Here is a 15,120-nt window from a genome sequence, read left to right as displayed (position 1 = left end):
CTATCCCCACCTGTAGTAACTAAAGCACGTATATTGGGCATGCTCAATCTGAAAGACAGTGTAGCTGAGTGCACAATACTTGGGTCTGCCTTATTAGAAATGTGGCTTCTAGTCTCAGCTCTGCCTGAAGTTACCGTGCGCAACCCCGCTGTTAATTTGTTCAGTGTGGGAAGGGGGCTGGCTAATACTTGACTGCTTAGGCTTGTGTTCTGACGCCTGGGTCAGTAATCAGGTCTGTGCAGTGTGTGGAAACCTAAGCAATAGTCAGCAGAGATGAGATTTGGATGTAGTGTCTCCCAGCTCAGTGGACTCTCCCGTAGGCACCAGGGTAGTGTGGGTGAGAGGCAGGAACTCCTGGGCTAGGGTTGGCTTTTGCAAAACAAGAATGTGATGGGCTGTATAGACCCCACCCTGTAACAGCCAGGGAAAAGTTAACAGAAGGACCAATGAAGAGGGACTGAGCTATGGAAGCTGCAGAACCAGCATGACTGACCACAGGGGATACTCGAGCAGAAGAGCCCCTATGACACCAAACGCTGGCGTGCAGGGGCACTCAGCCGGTGAGTGTTCCCTGTTCCAAAGACCCAGGTCCGGCTCGGATCCGGGGTCCATTTTACCCAACCCCATGATGTTCTGGAGCGGGGAGGCTCAGATAAATAAGTCTGGTTGGGGCCTGTCTCATCGAAAAGCTCAGACCCAGAGAGGCCTGTGTCCAATGGAGAGGAGCAGGGTCACTTACATTGGCCATTCTGGGGGAGTCAGCCAGGGACTGCAGGGTGCTGGAGCAGAGCTGGCGGACCTCGAGCTCCATGGTGCGCCTCCCGTCTGCTTCCTCCTGAGGGTGAGAAGTAAGGGAGACACCAGGGAGATTTAGATTCGGTGGAGACCTCCGTGGCACGGTAACTCTAGTGGGCATGGCAGGGGGTGAAAATGGGGCTTGAAGAGAAAAGGCGCAACCCTGGCTGTGACTGTGCCATAAGCAGCCCAGGGTCTGTGTGGAGCCAGTTCTAGGCTCCACCCCTCTGCCTGGTGAAAACCAGATCCATCATGGCTTAGTCTCCTAAGGTGGATGATCACAGTGAGGCGAGAGAAGGAGGAAGCCAGGGGTCCTGCCCTCCCTGCGCGAGGGACAGAGCCCGGATGGCAGCTGGGAGAGGGATCAGAGAGAATGGGCTGGGAGGAAAAAACACTGTCTTCTATTTGTCAGCATCTTCCATCAGTAGACGGAGGGTGCCGTCCCCAGTTCCATCTGCTTCCCAAGTCCTATTTGCTGCCCATCGCCTGCCCCTCCCCATCTGCAGCTGCCCCCCTTCCCTATCCCTTGACCCCATGTTCTGCCCTGTTCACGGACTCCCGTCACTAAGGTCTCTGCGGATTCTTACCGTGCTGTTGAGGGTCAGGGTGCACTGACGCACCAAGAAGTCAATTAAGGGTCTTGAGGCAGATTTCTCCAAGAGCCCATGCGCCCCCATTGTCCTTATAAAATAAGCAAGGGCTTCTCTGACCTGCCAGACCCAGACAGAAACAGAAATGATTTGCACACAGTGTGGAGGGACCTTGTCCCCTCCCAGTCCAGGCTGGGATCCTTTCTCAGCGGGGGGTTTGGTGAAATACTGCTAGGCAGCCCAGAGATGACAATGCAGCCGGAGCCCTGCAGGGATTCTCTCCCCCACCTTCTGCCCTACACTATGGAGCACTGATGGGTCATGTGTTTCGATGCACAGGGTCCCGGCAGGCTCTGCACTGGCAGGCAGACATTCACTAGCTTTGGCCGCGTTGGCCATGGTTCCAGACTCACCCGTATGCTTGTGCTCTGCAGGATTGGCCCCAGGGCTATGAACAGCTTCTCGGTATTGTGCGTCATTTCGGAAACTGTAAGAGACACAGACACACGGCTCGGCAGGGCTGATGTTAAACCAGGGTGTGCAGGGACCTGAGATCTCAGGAACCTTAGAGCAACCTCAATGTCCCTACATGACCCTCCAGGCAGGTTACCCCCATGGGTAACCAGCTGCATCTGCCCACGCTTGCAGTTCCAGCAGTGACTGTCCTCTCTCATTGCCGCAGCATCGGCTGAGGGGCTGCAGGACTTGGATTATCTACTGCAGACAGGTATAAATGACCCCAATGAGGCCCAGTGCTAAGCGCTGCTAATTGCACAAGAGGCCATAAGACATCAAAAGACGAGGCCTCGCTGTGGGGTCACTTACTGTTGGATCGGACTATCCGGTCCAGAATGAAGAGACTGGCACAGGTCTCCTCTTCCTCGTCCTTGTTCAGCCTCCTGAACAGGAACACAAGCAGCTCCACCAGGAACAAGCGAGCTGCAGGAAGAGGAGTGAATCAGAATGGGGTGGGTGAATCATAAAGGGGAAGGGAATATAGTTCTATGCCTGGGCTCTGAAATTCTGCAGGCTCTGGGAAATCTCCTTCTCTGGGAAAGGTGAATGGGTTTCTTACCCAGATGGACCAGAGAGTCCAGGGCCTCTCTCCGCTCCTCCAGGTGCTCTCTGGGGAGATGACACACCTAAGGGAAGAAAGCAACACCAGCAAAGGCAAACTAGATCAAGTGTCTCTCAGGCCAAGCCCTCGGATGGCAGAGTGAAGGGGTGAGGGTGGAGAGGCAGATTCTAATTCCCATCTAAAGAACAGGCCAGCAAGCTGGATCAGTCTATGAGTGATGCCGAGGCTTCGGGGGCCATGGCTCATGTAGAAGCAGAGTTTGACGGGTCAGGAACTGAAGATGTGGAGCGCTGGAACAAGGTGCGGGATGCTGATGTTCCCGGTCAAAGGGGGTGGGGTGAGTGGGAGGAAAAGAAACCAAAGGAGAGTTCTCCAGGATCCATCCCCCAATGGGAACAGGATGAGGCAGGGACAGCTCTTCCCACAGCCTGCCCAGTTTAAGCCAACAGGCCCCGGGATTTTGCCTGAGTGATCCCAGCATCTCTTACCATGGAGTGGAGTGCTGGGAAGAGGGTGCCAATGTCCTTCCTCAGGGCAGCCTCATCCATGTCCCTCACGCAAGCAAGGCCCTGTGCAAGAGAAGAGACGCAGGACATGGTGATGACGTGTCAGGCAGACAAGCCCCAATGTGTAGAGTCTCCATCAGCAGCTGGGTTACCACAACCCAGACTTGGAAGGAATAAAGTTATGGCCCTGGTGGAGAGCAGCTTCCAGCTGGTGCCGGACTCTCCCTTCTCTGGGAGGGGCATTTGACCCCTTGGTTTGCACTAGCCTAGTATCACTTATGGTTGGTTCAACAGGATAGTTGTACCTGGCGCCAGCTGGGGTGGTGTGTGCTGAGAGGATGGCAGGGATGGCGGGGCCCGGTTTGGAAGAGCGGGGCCTGCCCTGATTACTTATCACTACTGATGTTATGGCAGCGCCCAGAGGCTCCAGTCAGGATCAGACCCTGTTGCACTGGGTGCAGCACAACGCAGCCAGAGACAATGTCTGTCCTGAAGGGCTGACAGTCTAGAGACCCACGCAGACAGGTCAGGGATGGGGAGACAGCATCCAAGGGCTCCTCCCTGCCCCCGTGCTGGGCTGAGGAAACCACGCGGGAGCTTGGAAGGGAGAGCTTAATGTCCCTTCATGCGGCCTTACCAGGGGCCAAGGATCTGGCCCATTGTCTCTGCCTGCTCACCTCCTACAATGGTCACTTCCAGAGTGTACCAGGGATGTATACTCCTGCTTTCTGGCCTTGGGCCAGCCACTTCCCCTCCCGGAGCCTTGCTCTCCGCAGGTATAGGCTGGGCTAACAGCTAACCCTGCCCCGGGCCCAGGGAGAGCTGAGTGCGCGGGACACTCTGGGGAGAGGTGAAGCTTAGGATTATTTCTCTCCCTGGTTCCCTAATGCAGCCCATTGCTGACCAGCCAGCAAAGAAGAAAGAAAGCAGAGCCAGGTGCCGGGAATGGAGTCGCCTCTCTCCTCCTGTCTGCAACACCTGCCCTGGCAAGGGGGGGGTCAGAGCATGTTCTCTAGGGCCAGAGAATGTCAGTGAATCTGGGAGCAAGAGATGAGGAAAGGGGGTCAGAGCCTTAGAGGGTCAGTGTGTCGTGGGAAAGGCAGTAGGGGGCGGGAGTCCAGGCTGAGTTGGTGATGGAGGGAACCTTGTACCATCTGTGCCATGGGCACTTCCCCAGTGTGCTGTGGATTTCCCGCTCTCTCCTCACTCACTGTGGTCTTCCTTGGCATTTCCTCCTCCTTGCTGATTGGGGCGAGCTGTCCCCTGGGTGACGAATAGGCCTTTCGCTTGGTGCCTAAAATGAACAGAAGGAAACTAAGGTTGCTCTTAAGCAAAGTAAGCAGTCATGGGATTAGAGGGAAGGTCCTCTCATGGACTGTAGCTGGTTAAAAGACAGGGTAAGAATATATTTTCAGTTTTCACAATGAGGTAAATAGTGGGGTCCCCAAAGATCTGTACTGGGGCCTTTGCTGTTCAGGGGTAAAATGGTGAGGTGGCAAAATCTGTGGATGATACAAAATTACTCACCATAGTTAAGTCCCAGGTAGACTGCAAAGAGTTACAAAGAGATCTCACTAAACTGGGTGACTGGGCAACAAAATGGCGGATGAAATTCAGTGTCGATGAGTGCAAAGTAATGCACATTGGAAAACATAATCCCACATACAAAATGACTGGGTCTAAATTAGCTGTTACCACTCAAGAACGAGATCTTGGAGTCATTGTGGATAGCTCTCCGTAAACGTCCACTCAATGTGCAGCGGCAGTCAAAAGAGCTAACAGAATGTTGGGAATCATTAGGAAAGGGATAGATAATAAGACCGATAATATCATAAAATGACTAGGGAAGTGTTATTTACCCCTTGACAGAACACATGAACCAGGGGTCAGCCAATGAAATTAATAGGCAGTGGATTTAAAACAAACAAAGGGAAGTATTTCTTCACACAATGCACAATCAACCTGTGAAACTCATTGCCAGGGGATGTTGTGAAGGCCAAAAGTATAATTGGATTTAAAAAGAACTAGATAAATTCAAGGAGGATAGGTCCATTAATGGCTATTAGCCAAGATGGTCAGGGATGCAATCCCATGCTCTGGGTGTCCCTAAACCTCTGATGGCCAGAAGTTGGAACTGGATGACAGGGGATGATGGATCCCTTGATAATTGCTCTGTTCTGTTCATTCCTCTGAAGCACCTGGCATTGGCCACTGTCAGAAGACAGGGTACCGGGCTAGATGGACCATTGGTCTGACCCAGCATGGCCATTCTTATATTCTTATGAAGAGCCACTGGGGAGCTGAGCTGGTAGAGGGAGCTGCCTGGTGGGTCAGTTCCCCCTTTACTGGCACCCAGGCTGCCCGGTGATGATTCCAGTGCTGCCCTGTGGCAGCAGGGCTTTAGCCCAGCGTGGGATGGCACGGAGGCTGGCGTGTAAGGTGGAGCAGAGGGCAGTGGCTTATGTGCATGTGCAGAGCAGGGCACAGAGCCTGGGTGGAGTCTCTTCTTGCCCTCCCAGCACTGGGGTTTGGCTGTCACTGTGGCTGCTTTCCCCCCCTTTATTCCTGGCACTCAATACTGGGCATGGGCCTACCTGGATCAGGAGGCTCAGCACAGAAAGTGCTGCAGTGGCTGCCCGTTCCTGCAGCCAGGGTTTGTGGCGCCGGGTCTTGTTTTTGGGCCGCCTTCTGCTCCTCTGTGTCTGTGGATACAGGCAGACGGTGGGTTAATTTCCCGCAATCATGGTCACTAATAGAATGCCCTGGGGGCGACAGGGACATACAACTGTGTGGGAACTGTCTGCACCTTATGGAACCCCTGGCGAGGGATTTCCACCAATCACTGCCCAGACAGTGTCATGTTACTTAACACTGAGATCGGGCATTTCCTCTTCCAGTCCCTTTACAAACATTACCCACACCTTCCAGACCCCAGTGAAGATTGTCAGTCTTGTTAGCCCCATTATGAAGCTAGGAAAACTGAGGCACTGAATGATCCCGTGTGCACTGGGATGGAACTTCCTGATGGGACAGAAATAGACATGTGGTGATTTGTCACAGCGAAAGGCTGTTGACTCCTACCTGGGACAGAAGAGTCAGTGGGGCCTGGCTGGCTGGAGTCCAGATTTGTCCTGTCCGTTCGGAAAGGTGTCCATCCTGTAATTCAGAAGGGCAGTGGTGGGGTGAGGTGTCATGTGACTGATTCTATGTAAGGGCAATAGGAATCAGAGAGGAACTGGGGTAAATCTGTATCGTGGGGGACGCTTCTGGGCAGAATTCCTACTCACCAATAGTCTGAGTCAGTCTTTGGCAGAGACGGTCCAAAAACCCCATATTGACTCCTAAGACAAGAACCAATGTAAACAGATCACAGGAGTTTCTCTTCTACTGCACAGACCTCAGAACATTCACACTTCACTCTTGGGAGGCCAAGCTAGTGCTCTGGTGCCCGGTGCTCTGCATTGCCATGTGGAATGAGACCCAGGCTCAATTCTCTGTGCTGGTCTGTGGCTCCCAAGATGGCTGGAATTGCTCCAGGTCGGGGGGGAACCTCCATTTACATGGGGAGGCTCTCTGCTTGACTAGGGGCTTTGAAGGGGATTCCATTGGGTCCCCCTCAGCCAGAAGGACGTAACTCATGAGATGGAGAACCCCAAGGAGACAGAGACATTGCAAGGCTCGGATGGAGGTAGATGTACAGAGCTGCAGCACTGAAATGTGGGATCCCCCTTCCTTGGGGATAAAATCTTTGTGGTACCTCTCCTCTTCCTTGGGATTCAGCAAGGCGGCTCTATCACCTAGAGCATTTGGTTCCATGAGGTATTTGAGTTTATGAGGTATGTTCTGACCAAGAAGTTACCTATTCTGGCCCACCTCACTGCACAGCCACCAAAGCAGCAGTGCTTGAGACAGAATCTGATCATGACTCACAAAGCCATTTGTAATATACATATGAAAAACGTGGGCATCTCAGTCATGAAAAATGCATTGGTGTCTGTTTCCAGGAATGGAATGTGTGTGCTCAGTAGCACCCACAGTTCCAACCACAGCCATGGTTGCTTGACACACAGTCAGCCAGTTACAGATCACAATGATCGTTTGCACAAGCAGTCACTGCAACTGCTTAGCTAATTGCTGCAACCGTGCACACGAGTTAATAAGCAGTTTTTCATAGATTCATAGACTCTAGGACTGGAAGGGACCTCGAGAGGTCATCGAGTCCAGTCCCCTGCCCTCATGGCAGGACCAAATACTGTCTAGACCATCCCTGATAGACATTTATCTAACCTACTTTTAAATATCTCCAGAGCTGGAGATTCCACAACCTCCCTAGGCAATTATTCCAGTGTTTAACCACCCTGACAGTTAGGAACTTTTTCCTAATGTCCAACCTAAACCTCCCTTGCTGCAGTTTAAGCCCATTACTTCTTGTTCTATCCTTAGAGGCTAAGATGAACAAGTTTTCTCCCACCTCCTTATGACACCCTTTTAGATACCTGAAGACTGCTATCATGTCCCCTCTCAGTCTTCTCTTTTCCAAACTAAACAAACCCAATTCTTTCAGCCTTCCTTCATAGGTCATGTTCTCTAGGCCTTTAATCATTCTTGTTGCTCTTCTCTGGACCCTCTCCAATTTCTCCACATCTTTCTTGAAATGCGGTGCCCAGAACTGGACACAATACTCCAATTGAGGCCTAACCAGCGCAGAGTAGAGCGGAAGAATGACTTCTCGTGTCTTGCTCACAACACACCTATTAATGCATCCCAGAATCATGTTTGCTTTTTTTGCAACAGCATCACATTGTTGACTCATATTTAGCTTGTGGTCCACTATAACCCCTAGATCCCTCCGCTGTTAGCTCCTTGAGTGTTCTAGGATGCATTTCATCAGGCCCTGGTGACTTGCAGGCATCTAACTTTTCTAAGAGATTTTTAACTTGTTCTTTTTTTATTTTATCTTCTAAATCTACCCCCTTCCCATTAGCATTCACTATGTTAGGCATTCCTTCAGACTTCTCGGTGAAGACCGAAACAAAGAAGTCATTAAGCATCTCTGCCATTTCCAAGTTTCCTGTTACTGTTTCTCCCTCCTCACTGAGCAGTGGGCCTCCCCTGTCTTTGGTCTTCCTCTTGCTTCTAATATATTGATAAAAAGGCTTCTTGTTTCCCTTTATTCCCGTAGCTAGTTTGAGCTCATTTTGTGCCTTTGCCTTTCTAATCTTGCCCCTACATTCCTGTGTTGTTTGCCTATATTCATCCTTTGTACTTTGTCCTAGCTTCCATTTTTGATATGACTCCTTTTTATTTTTTAGATCATGCAAGATCTCGTGGTTAAGCCAAGGTGGTCTTTTGCCACATTTTCTATCTTTCCTACCCAGCGGAATAGCTTGCTTTTGGACCCCTAATAGTGTCCCTTTGAAAAACTGCCAACTCTCCTCGGTCATTTTTCCCCTCAGTCTTGATTCCCATGGGACCTTACCTATCAGCTCTCTGAGCTTACCAAAATCCGACTTCCTGAAATCCATTGTCTCTATTTTGCTGTAGTCCCTTCTACCCTTCCTTTGAATTGTGAACTCTATGATTTCATGATCACTTTCACCCAAGCTACCTTCCACTTTCAAATTCTCAACGAGTTCCTCCCTATTTGTTAAAATCAAATCTAGAACAGCTTCCCCCCTGGTAGCTTTTTCAACCTTCCAAAATAAAAAGTTGACTGCAATGCAGTCCAAGAACTTATTAGATAGTCTGTGCCCCGCTGTGTTAATTTCCCAGCATATATCTGGATAGTTGAAGTCCCCCATCACCACCAGATCTTGGGCTTTGGATGATTTTGTTAGTTGTTTAAAAAAAGCCACATCCACCTCTTCCACCTGGTTAGGTGGCCGGTAGTAGACCCCTAGGATGACATCACCCTTGTTTTTTACCCCTTTTAGCCTAACCCAGAGACTCTCAACACTTCCGTCTCCTATGTCCGTCTCCACCTCAGTCCAAGTGTGTACATTTTTAATATACAAGGCAACACCTCCTCCCTTTTCCCCCATCTATCCTTCCTGAGCTAGCTGTACCCATCCATACCAACATTCCAATCATGTGTATTATCCCACCAAGTTTCGGTGATGCCAACAATGTCATAGTTGTATTTCTTTATTAGCACTTCCAGTTCTTCCTGCTTGTTAGCCATACTTCTCGCATTTGTATATAGGCATCTAAGATACTGATTTGATCTTGCCTCCCAGTTTTGCCCTGACCCTCCTTTCTCTCTGCCATTATAGCCCACGCTCCCTCCTATTTCCGACCCATCTCCCAGGTCTCCATGTTCTCCACTTACCTGTGGGCTTTGCTCACCTGTCCCCGTCAAAGCTAGTTTAAAGTTGTGGACATCCTTCTGAATTTTGAGGCTAATGAGACGTTTATTCTCATAATAACTGTTGTGATTCTCTAATATAGCACCCTGCGTTAATATACCACTGTTCACCCTGAAGGATCCCACGGGAATTATACTGTTTGCACAAGCTAGAACTAAACATTATGTTAGTTTATGTGTCATTATATAATGCCTGCATCTGTAATTTTCACTCTGTGCATCTGAAGAAGTGTTTTTTACCCACGAAAGCTTATGCCTAAATAAATCTGTTAGTCTTTACGGTGTCACTGGACTCCTTGTTGTTTTTGTGGATACAGACTAACATGGCTGCCCCTGATACTAAACATTATGTTGATTCTGTAAAAGACAGTGCAGATGAACAGCAACTTTGGCCTTGGAAAGGAATTCTGGCTGTGTATCATGCCGCTTTCTGCCTACCTGGACCAGGAGACTCTGTGACAGGTGGGTTGCCATCTCTGGCTGACACTGCAGTCTCTTGCACTGCTGTGTCTGTCAATAGAAGAGAAGGGTTAAATTTCTCCATTAAAGGTCTCTGGTTGAACCGCCAGGGGAATGATGTGAATGATAGTGCTGAGGGGAAGGGAGTTTTCTGTACCCAAAGCAGCAGGTTCCAGTCCTCTTGTGACACTTCAATGAACCTGATTTCACTGAGTAACAAATACAGTCACACCTGGGTCACCAAAGAACTTTCTCAGTTACAGAGAACACCTGTGTGACCCAGAAAGGAGCGATTCTCTAAACAGAGGCAAAGCCACCCCAGCTCTCCTTCTCACTGTCACAGGTTGGGGCCAACAATCACAGCCCCCGACTCTCACACAGTGCGCAATGGGGTCTCAGCAGTGCAGGGGGTGGGGACTAGTTTGCAGCAAACACAGCTTGGAGGATTTAGAAATCTAGCGCGTGCAGTGCCTGGGGAGGGAGAACCGCAGGGAGATGGAGACTCCAAGAGCCCTCCTCATTCAGGCAGTGCAGACCACAAGGCCTCTGGAAAAGTCGAATGCCAGGCACAAGCAGAACCTCAGTAATGGGAAGGAGGGGGCCGACTCACTGGAGGGAGTTGGCAAAGGGCAGGTATAGCCTATAGGTAGCGGCCTACCAAATTTACGGTCCATTCTGATCAATTTCATGGCCATAGGATTTGAAACTCAATTTCAGGTTTTCAGATGTTCACATCTGAAATGTCACAATGTTGTAGTGGGGGTTCTGCCCCAAAAGGGAGTTGCGGAGGAGTCGCAAAACTGTTGTAGCGGGCTTGTGGGATTGCCACCCTCACTTCTGCGCTGCCTTCCGAGCAACCGGGGTATGTACCCGGAGGGGGGTCTGATCTCCCCCGCGAGGGCGGCTGTGCAGGGGAAGTGCCAGTTCCGTCCCTCCCCAGCCCAGAGGGGACTAGCAGCTGGAGCCAGGGGCATGGTAGTAGCCTGCCCTTCCCCAACCCTCCAATAGCTAGATTTCATGGGGGAGGTCTGATTTCATGGTCCATGACTTTTTCATGGCTGTGAATTTGGCCTACCTATGGGATGGTTTAGGTTAAGAAATAAGTAGAAAATAGGTCTGGGGCCTAAGTTAGCTTAAGTGTAGAAGAGTTTAGAAAACTGAAGTTGTTAGTGTGAGGAAAGTTAGCCATAAGTTGGAGATCCTGTTATGGGAAAGTAAGAGTTAGCAAGGACATGGCCTGGGGTTATGCTACTGTTAGGTTTTGGTTATAACTGGCTTAAGCAGGGCTTTTAATGAGTGTTTTTGAGAATTGTGACTGTTTTATTAAAATGTTATCTATACTAATAGCATGGGAAGGATATTGGTGCAGATGTTAATGTAAACCACGTGTAATATAAAGAGTCAATAAGGAGGCGATGGAAATATAATTAGTGTAAGGGGCAGTTGCACGTTCAATAGTATGAGAATGGCTTCTACTGGGAGTTGTTTTGTTAATTCGGTGAGCGCTCCAATTAACGCCCCAAGGGTACCGTTATGTCCCAGGGTTCTAAGGCTGTACTTCACGCTGTTGTCAGTGGACTGATCCCGCATTGATCCACAATACAACAGTTAGTGTTGACAGTGTAGGTGGTAATTGCGCACCTGTTTGCTTAACTAATCGTTTTATTTTTGAATGAAGTTTGGTTTTATCATTCATAGTGTCGCCTAAATACATTTTCTGTAACTGACCTAGTGGCTTGAACCTGGGTTTTGTTGCAGCCTTATCTGTAACAACTTACTATGAATTGGAAACATTTCAACATGAAGGTTCCAGAAGGTTACGCAGGAAAAGGGGTGAATCTGAGGAGTCGGTACCCCTGTTTCCTACTTACCTGAAGCAGGCCCAGACAGGGAAGGGCTGCAACACTCAGTTGCTGCTGTATCCTCCTTCCCCTGGTCTGTGGCTGTGGATAAGTGCAAAGGGGTGGGGGTCATTTCCTCCTTTCCTGGTCACTGATAGAAATCCCAGGGGGGTGAGGTAGACAATACATATGTGTGGGGAACTAATCACACTGCAGGGCACCTCTGGAGAGGGACTTCCACCAATCACAGCCAAGAGCATTTATATTGCACACCCATTGCCAAGGCATTTGACAAACACCTCACCCCACAGGTAGGGAGCTGAGATAACATGGGCAGGGGCAATAGGGGCCAGGGGGAAATTTGGGGAGAATCTGCCCCAAATTCTTCCCTAACCAGCAGGATTCCATTAGAGATTTTAGCCCAAGAGGCCAGGACTTCCCCAGCTCTGCTTGTCCCCGCTTCTCTAGTTAATAACAGATCTCCCTCAGGAGACAAGGAGAGTGCAGACAAGGCCGGGATGGCAGTGCTGCATTGGGGTCCCACCAGAGAATTCCCTGCCAGTCCAGAAGGGCTAGAAATGTCTAGGGGTTTAAATAAAACTAAAATGCTGCAAGGAACCTTGGAGAAAACAAACCTCCTCCATCAGGAGACCCTGACTCCCCAAGCACATGGAGCTTCCATGCAGATTCCCAGTGGTCCCCTGCAGGTAGCTCTGGACAGGACAGCAATGGGGGGAGAGGAGGGTCCATTTCTGGGGAGAATTCCTACTCACCTCCAGACCGGCGCAGCAGTCGGCGGAGGTGCCCGTAAAGATCCATATCGGCTCCTAAGACAAGAACCAACATGAATGAGTCCCTGGGGCTTCCTTCCCATGACACAGACCCCACCATACTCACACATGGTTCTAGGTGGGCCAAGGGGACCCAGGCGTAGTTCTTTTGCTGCCTGCCTGGCTGGAGACAAGACTGCTATGAGGTGGTGAGACCTCAATATTGATGTAAAATTTTATTAATATCATTATTATCACTTCTTTTTATAATGTTAGGTCATTACAAACATGTTTGTGCCTTTACTGAACATTCAAACATAGCTATAAGTATATTGTCACCAGGAGGCTTGAAAATAGAACAGAAGCCCAGTTTTAGTTAGCTAGGTTATAAAATGTTCACGCTAATCAAAGAAATTGCAGAAGTCTTCAACTTTCTGTCATCCAGAAACATGCAAATGTCCGGAAAATAACATCTCCTTGACCACAAAACTGTTTATGTCCCCCAAGAGTGTCTGTACAAACTTTAAAAGGCAGCTGTGCTCATTTTAATCTGCTTTAACTTTTATACTAGTTTCTTTCTGTGCTATGTTTAAAATATGTGTTGATTATTGGCATTTCTGCTTTGCACAAAATATTTAAGAGAAGTTTAATTGCTATAACAAACCGCTTGTAACTCTAAGGAACTTGGGTCAAGAGTCAAACCAACCAAAAGAGTGTTTTATCTACACCAGAACACTTCTGTCTTCTATAAGCTGCCAGTTTATTATACATCTAATCCTTTATCTCAATAAAACAAATGTTATAAAGAGAAATGTTTTAGGAAAGATCTGGCCCTGTAGGAGAAGGTGAGGATGTTATTTATGTTGGATATTCCAAAATGAATGTAGGGATGTGTTAGAACAATAAATCTAGGCTGTAAAGTGGGCTCTACCAGCCCCTCTTTGCAAGAAAACCCTCTGCTTGTGTCCTTAAAACTTTAGAGAAGAATGCGTGTAGTTGAGAAAAAGTTTTGTAGAAAACCTTAGTTGATTTTTAAAATATTGAAATGGCAAACTGTTTTGGAGGGCATATTTGCATATTTGCAAAGCATTTTAACTGAATGCAAAGTATCTAATGTGGTTTTCTAATATCATTACTACGTGTGGTAAAATGCATTATGTACTAACATGAAATCTAATGACCTTGCTCAGCTGATTACCAATATAAGAAGACATTTAAGTCTAGACTATTTATTATATTAATGGGGAAGTAATTAGTTACTGGCAGAGCTCTAGCCACTCCTTCCCCCAACTCAGAAAGATAAGAAGAATCATCATCAACAATTGTTCTAGAGAATCAACAACTTCTTCAATCGTATTTAAGCTAAAGACTCGTTAAGAATGATTTAATTTTAAAAGACTGCTTCGAGAACTAAAAACCTGTACATAAACCACAGGTTTGGACTTTTTAAAAACAGAATTTCATTTCCTGTTGAACCCTAATGAAACTGAAGAAATATCTCAGAAAATGAACTGAATAAGTTAAGAGTTAAAAGACTAAATTTGAAGATGTTCTGAGAATCTCTCCAACAAAAACAAAGGAAATATAACTGTCAAGAAAGACGTACAACCCTAACACATATACACATTAACAAACTACCTGTCCATAAGATGAAGAGGCTCCATGAATGTAGGGAGCCAATGAAAGGGTGAGAGAGGTGTGTTTTTCTAAAATTGCACGGAAATAGGGAAGAGACGAGTATAAAAACTCTAAGTGAGCACCCTGCACACGCTCTGCTACCCTGCTCAAACTCAACTCATCCTCTCCCTCTCTACAAGCAAGCTGACACAGACAGAAGAGAGAAGACTCGGGAAGAAACCAGCCCAAGGAAACCTCCCCAAAACTTCAGCATGTTGGTAAGAGAAGTTAACTAAAACCCTGCCAAGGGATTAGAGTTATAAACTCTTGCAACAGTTTTGTTGTGATATGGAAATGCTGTTGTAATTTAAGATGTTAACAGTTTCTCCTGTTAACCACTAAATGCTTAGACCATGCATTTGGGAAAGAGACAAGGGCTAATCATTGGGAAACGGAGAAATAGTGGGATTTAACTGAATTTAAGATTCTAAATATTTTGTTAATTGGCCAGTCTCAAGACAGCTCCTTAAATGGTTTCTTCTAACTAAGTAATTTTACTACTTTCTTCTATTTCAGAGGATTGAGTTAAAATTGCTTACTTTGCCCATCTATATAAACAGTCTAGTTATTAATAGGATCCGCCTGCTCTTAAAATTATGTTGCCCATCCATAAACAGTCTTAGTATCTATGACTCACAATAATTTTGGGAAAGAAGACCTTGGTTTCAATTTACCAAAAGAAAAGTGCCCCATCAAAGGCAAGCCTGCTCACAAAGGTGTAATCTGTTAAAAGCTCTCCAGAGAGAAGCATACAGATGAGACTAGACAGAAATCAGCCTTTTATCATTTGTGTTCTGTCTTTTGTTGTTTTGTTTAGTGTTTTCTTTTCTTTAAATAGCCATGATTAATAACAGTGATTATTTTGCTTGGCTTTAATCACGGTGTCCCCTAAGGTATGTAAAAGAGCCCCTGTGACTAAACTAGTGGAGTCACACCCTGAATTGTCAGAAAAAGAGAGAGTAAGAACTAGCCTAGCATTTCTTGTTTCTCTAAACTAAATATTTGTACTAAGTTTTGGGATAAAATTACTTGACATCCAA

General features: G+C 47.7%; 1 protein-coding gene across 1 annotated transcript in view; it reads right to left on the bottom strand.

The window, feature by feature from the left end:
• LOC135885067 (maestro heat-like repeat-containing protein family member 1) overlaps positions 1-12,452 on the bottom strand; it is a 48,203-nt gene extending 35,751 nt beyond the window's left edge. Inside the window, exons 1-9 of the mRNA XM_065412699.1 lie at positions 12,407-12,452; positions 5,564-5,671; positions 4,181-4,263; positions 2,952-3,032; positions 2,461-2,527; positions 2,211-2,324; positions 1,799-1,872; positions 1,383-1,505; positions 740-835 (exon numbers count right to left, since the gene is read on the bottom strand). Of these exons, the coding sequence (XP_065268771.1) occupies positions 740-835; positions 1,383-1,505; positions 1,799-1,872; positions 2,211-2,324; positions 2,461-2,527; positions 2,952-3,032; positions 4,181-4,263; positions 5,564-5,671; positions 12,407-12,452 (792 nt within the window). The remainder of the gene's footprint in view (positions 1-739; positions 836-1,382; positions 1,506-1,798; positions 1,873-2,210; positions 2,325-2,460; positions 2,528-2,951; positions 3,033-4,180; positions 4,264-5,563; positions 5,672-12,406) is intronic.
• Positions 12,453-15,120: the final 2,668 nt, after the last annotated feature.

Source organism: Emys orbicularis, chromosome 10, assembly GCF_028017835.1.
Source record: "Emys orbicularis isolate rEmyOrb1 chromosome 10, rEmyOrb1.hap1, whole genome shotgun sequence".
NCBI classification, from domain to species: Eukaryota; Metazoa; Chordata; order Testudines; family Emydidae; genus Emys; species Emys orbicularis.
This window is presented reverse-complemented; position numbering and strand designations above follow the sequence as displayed.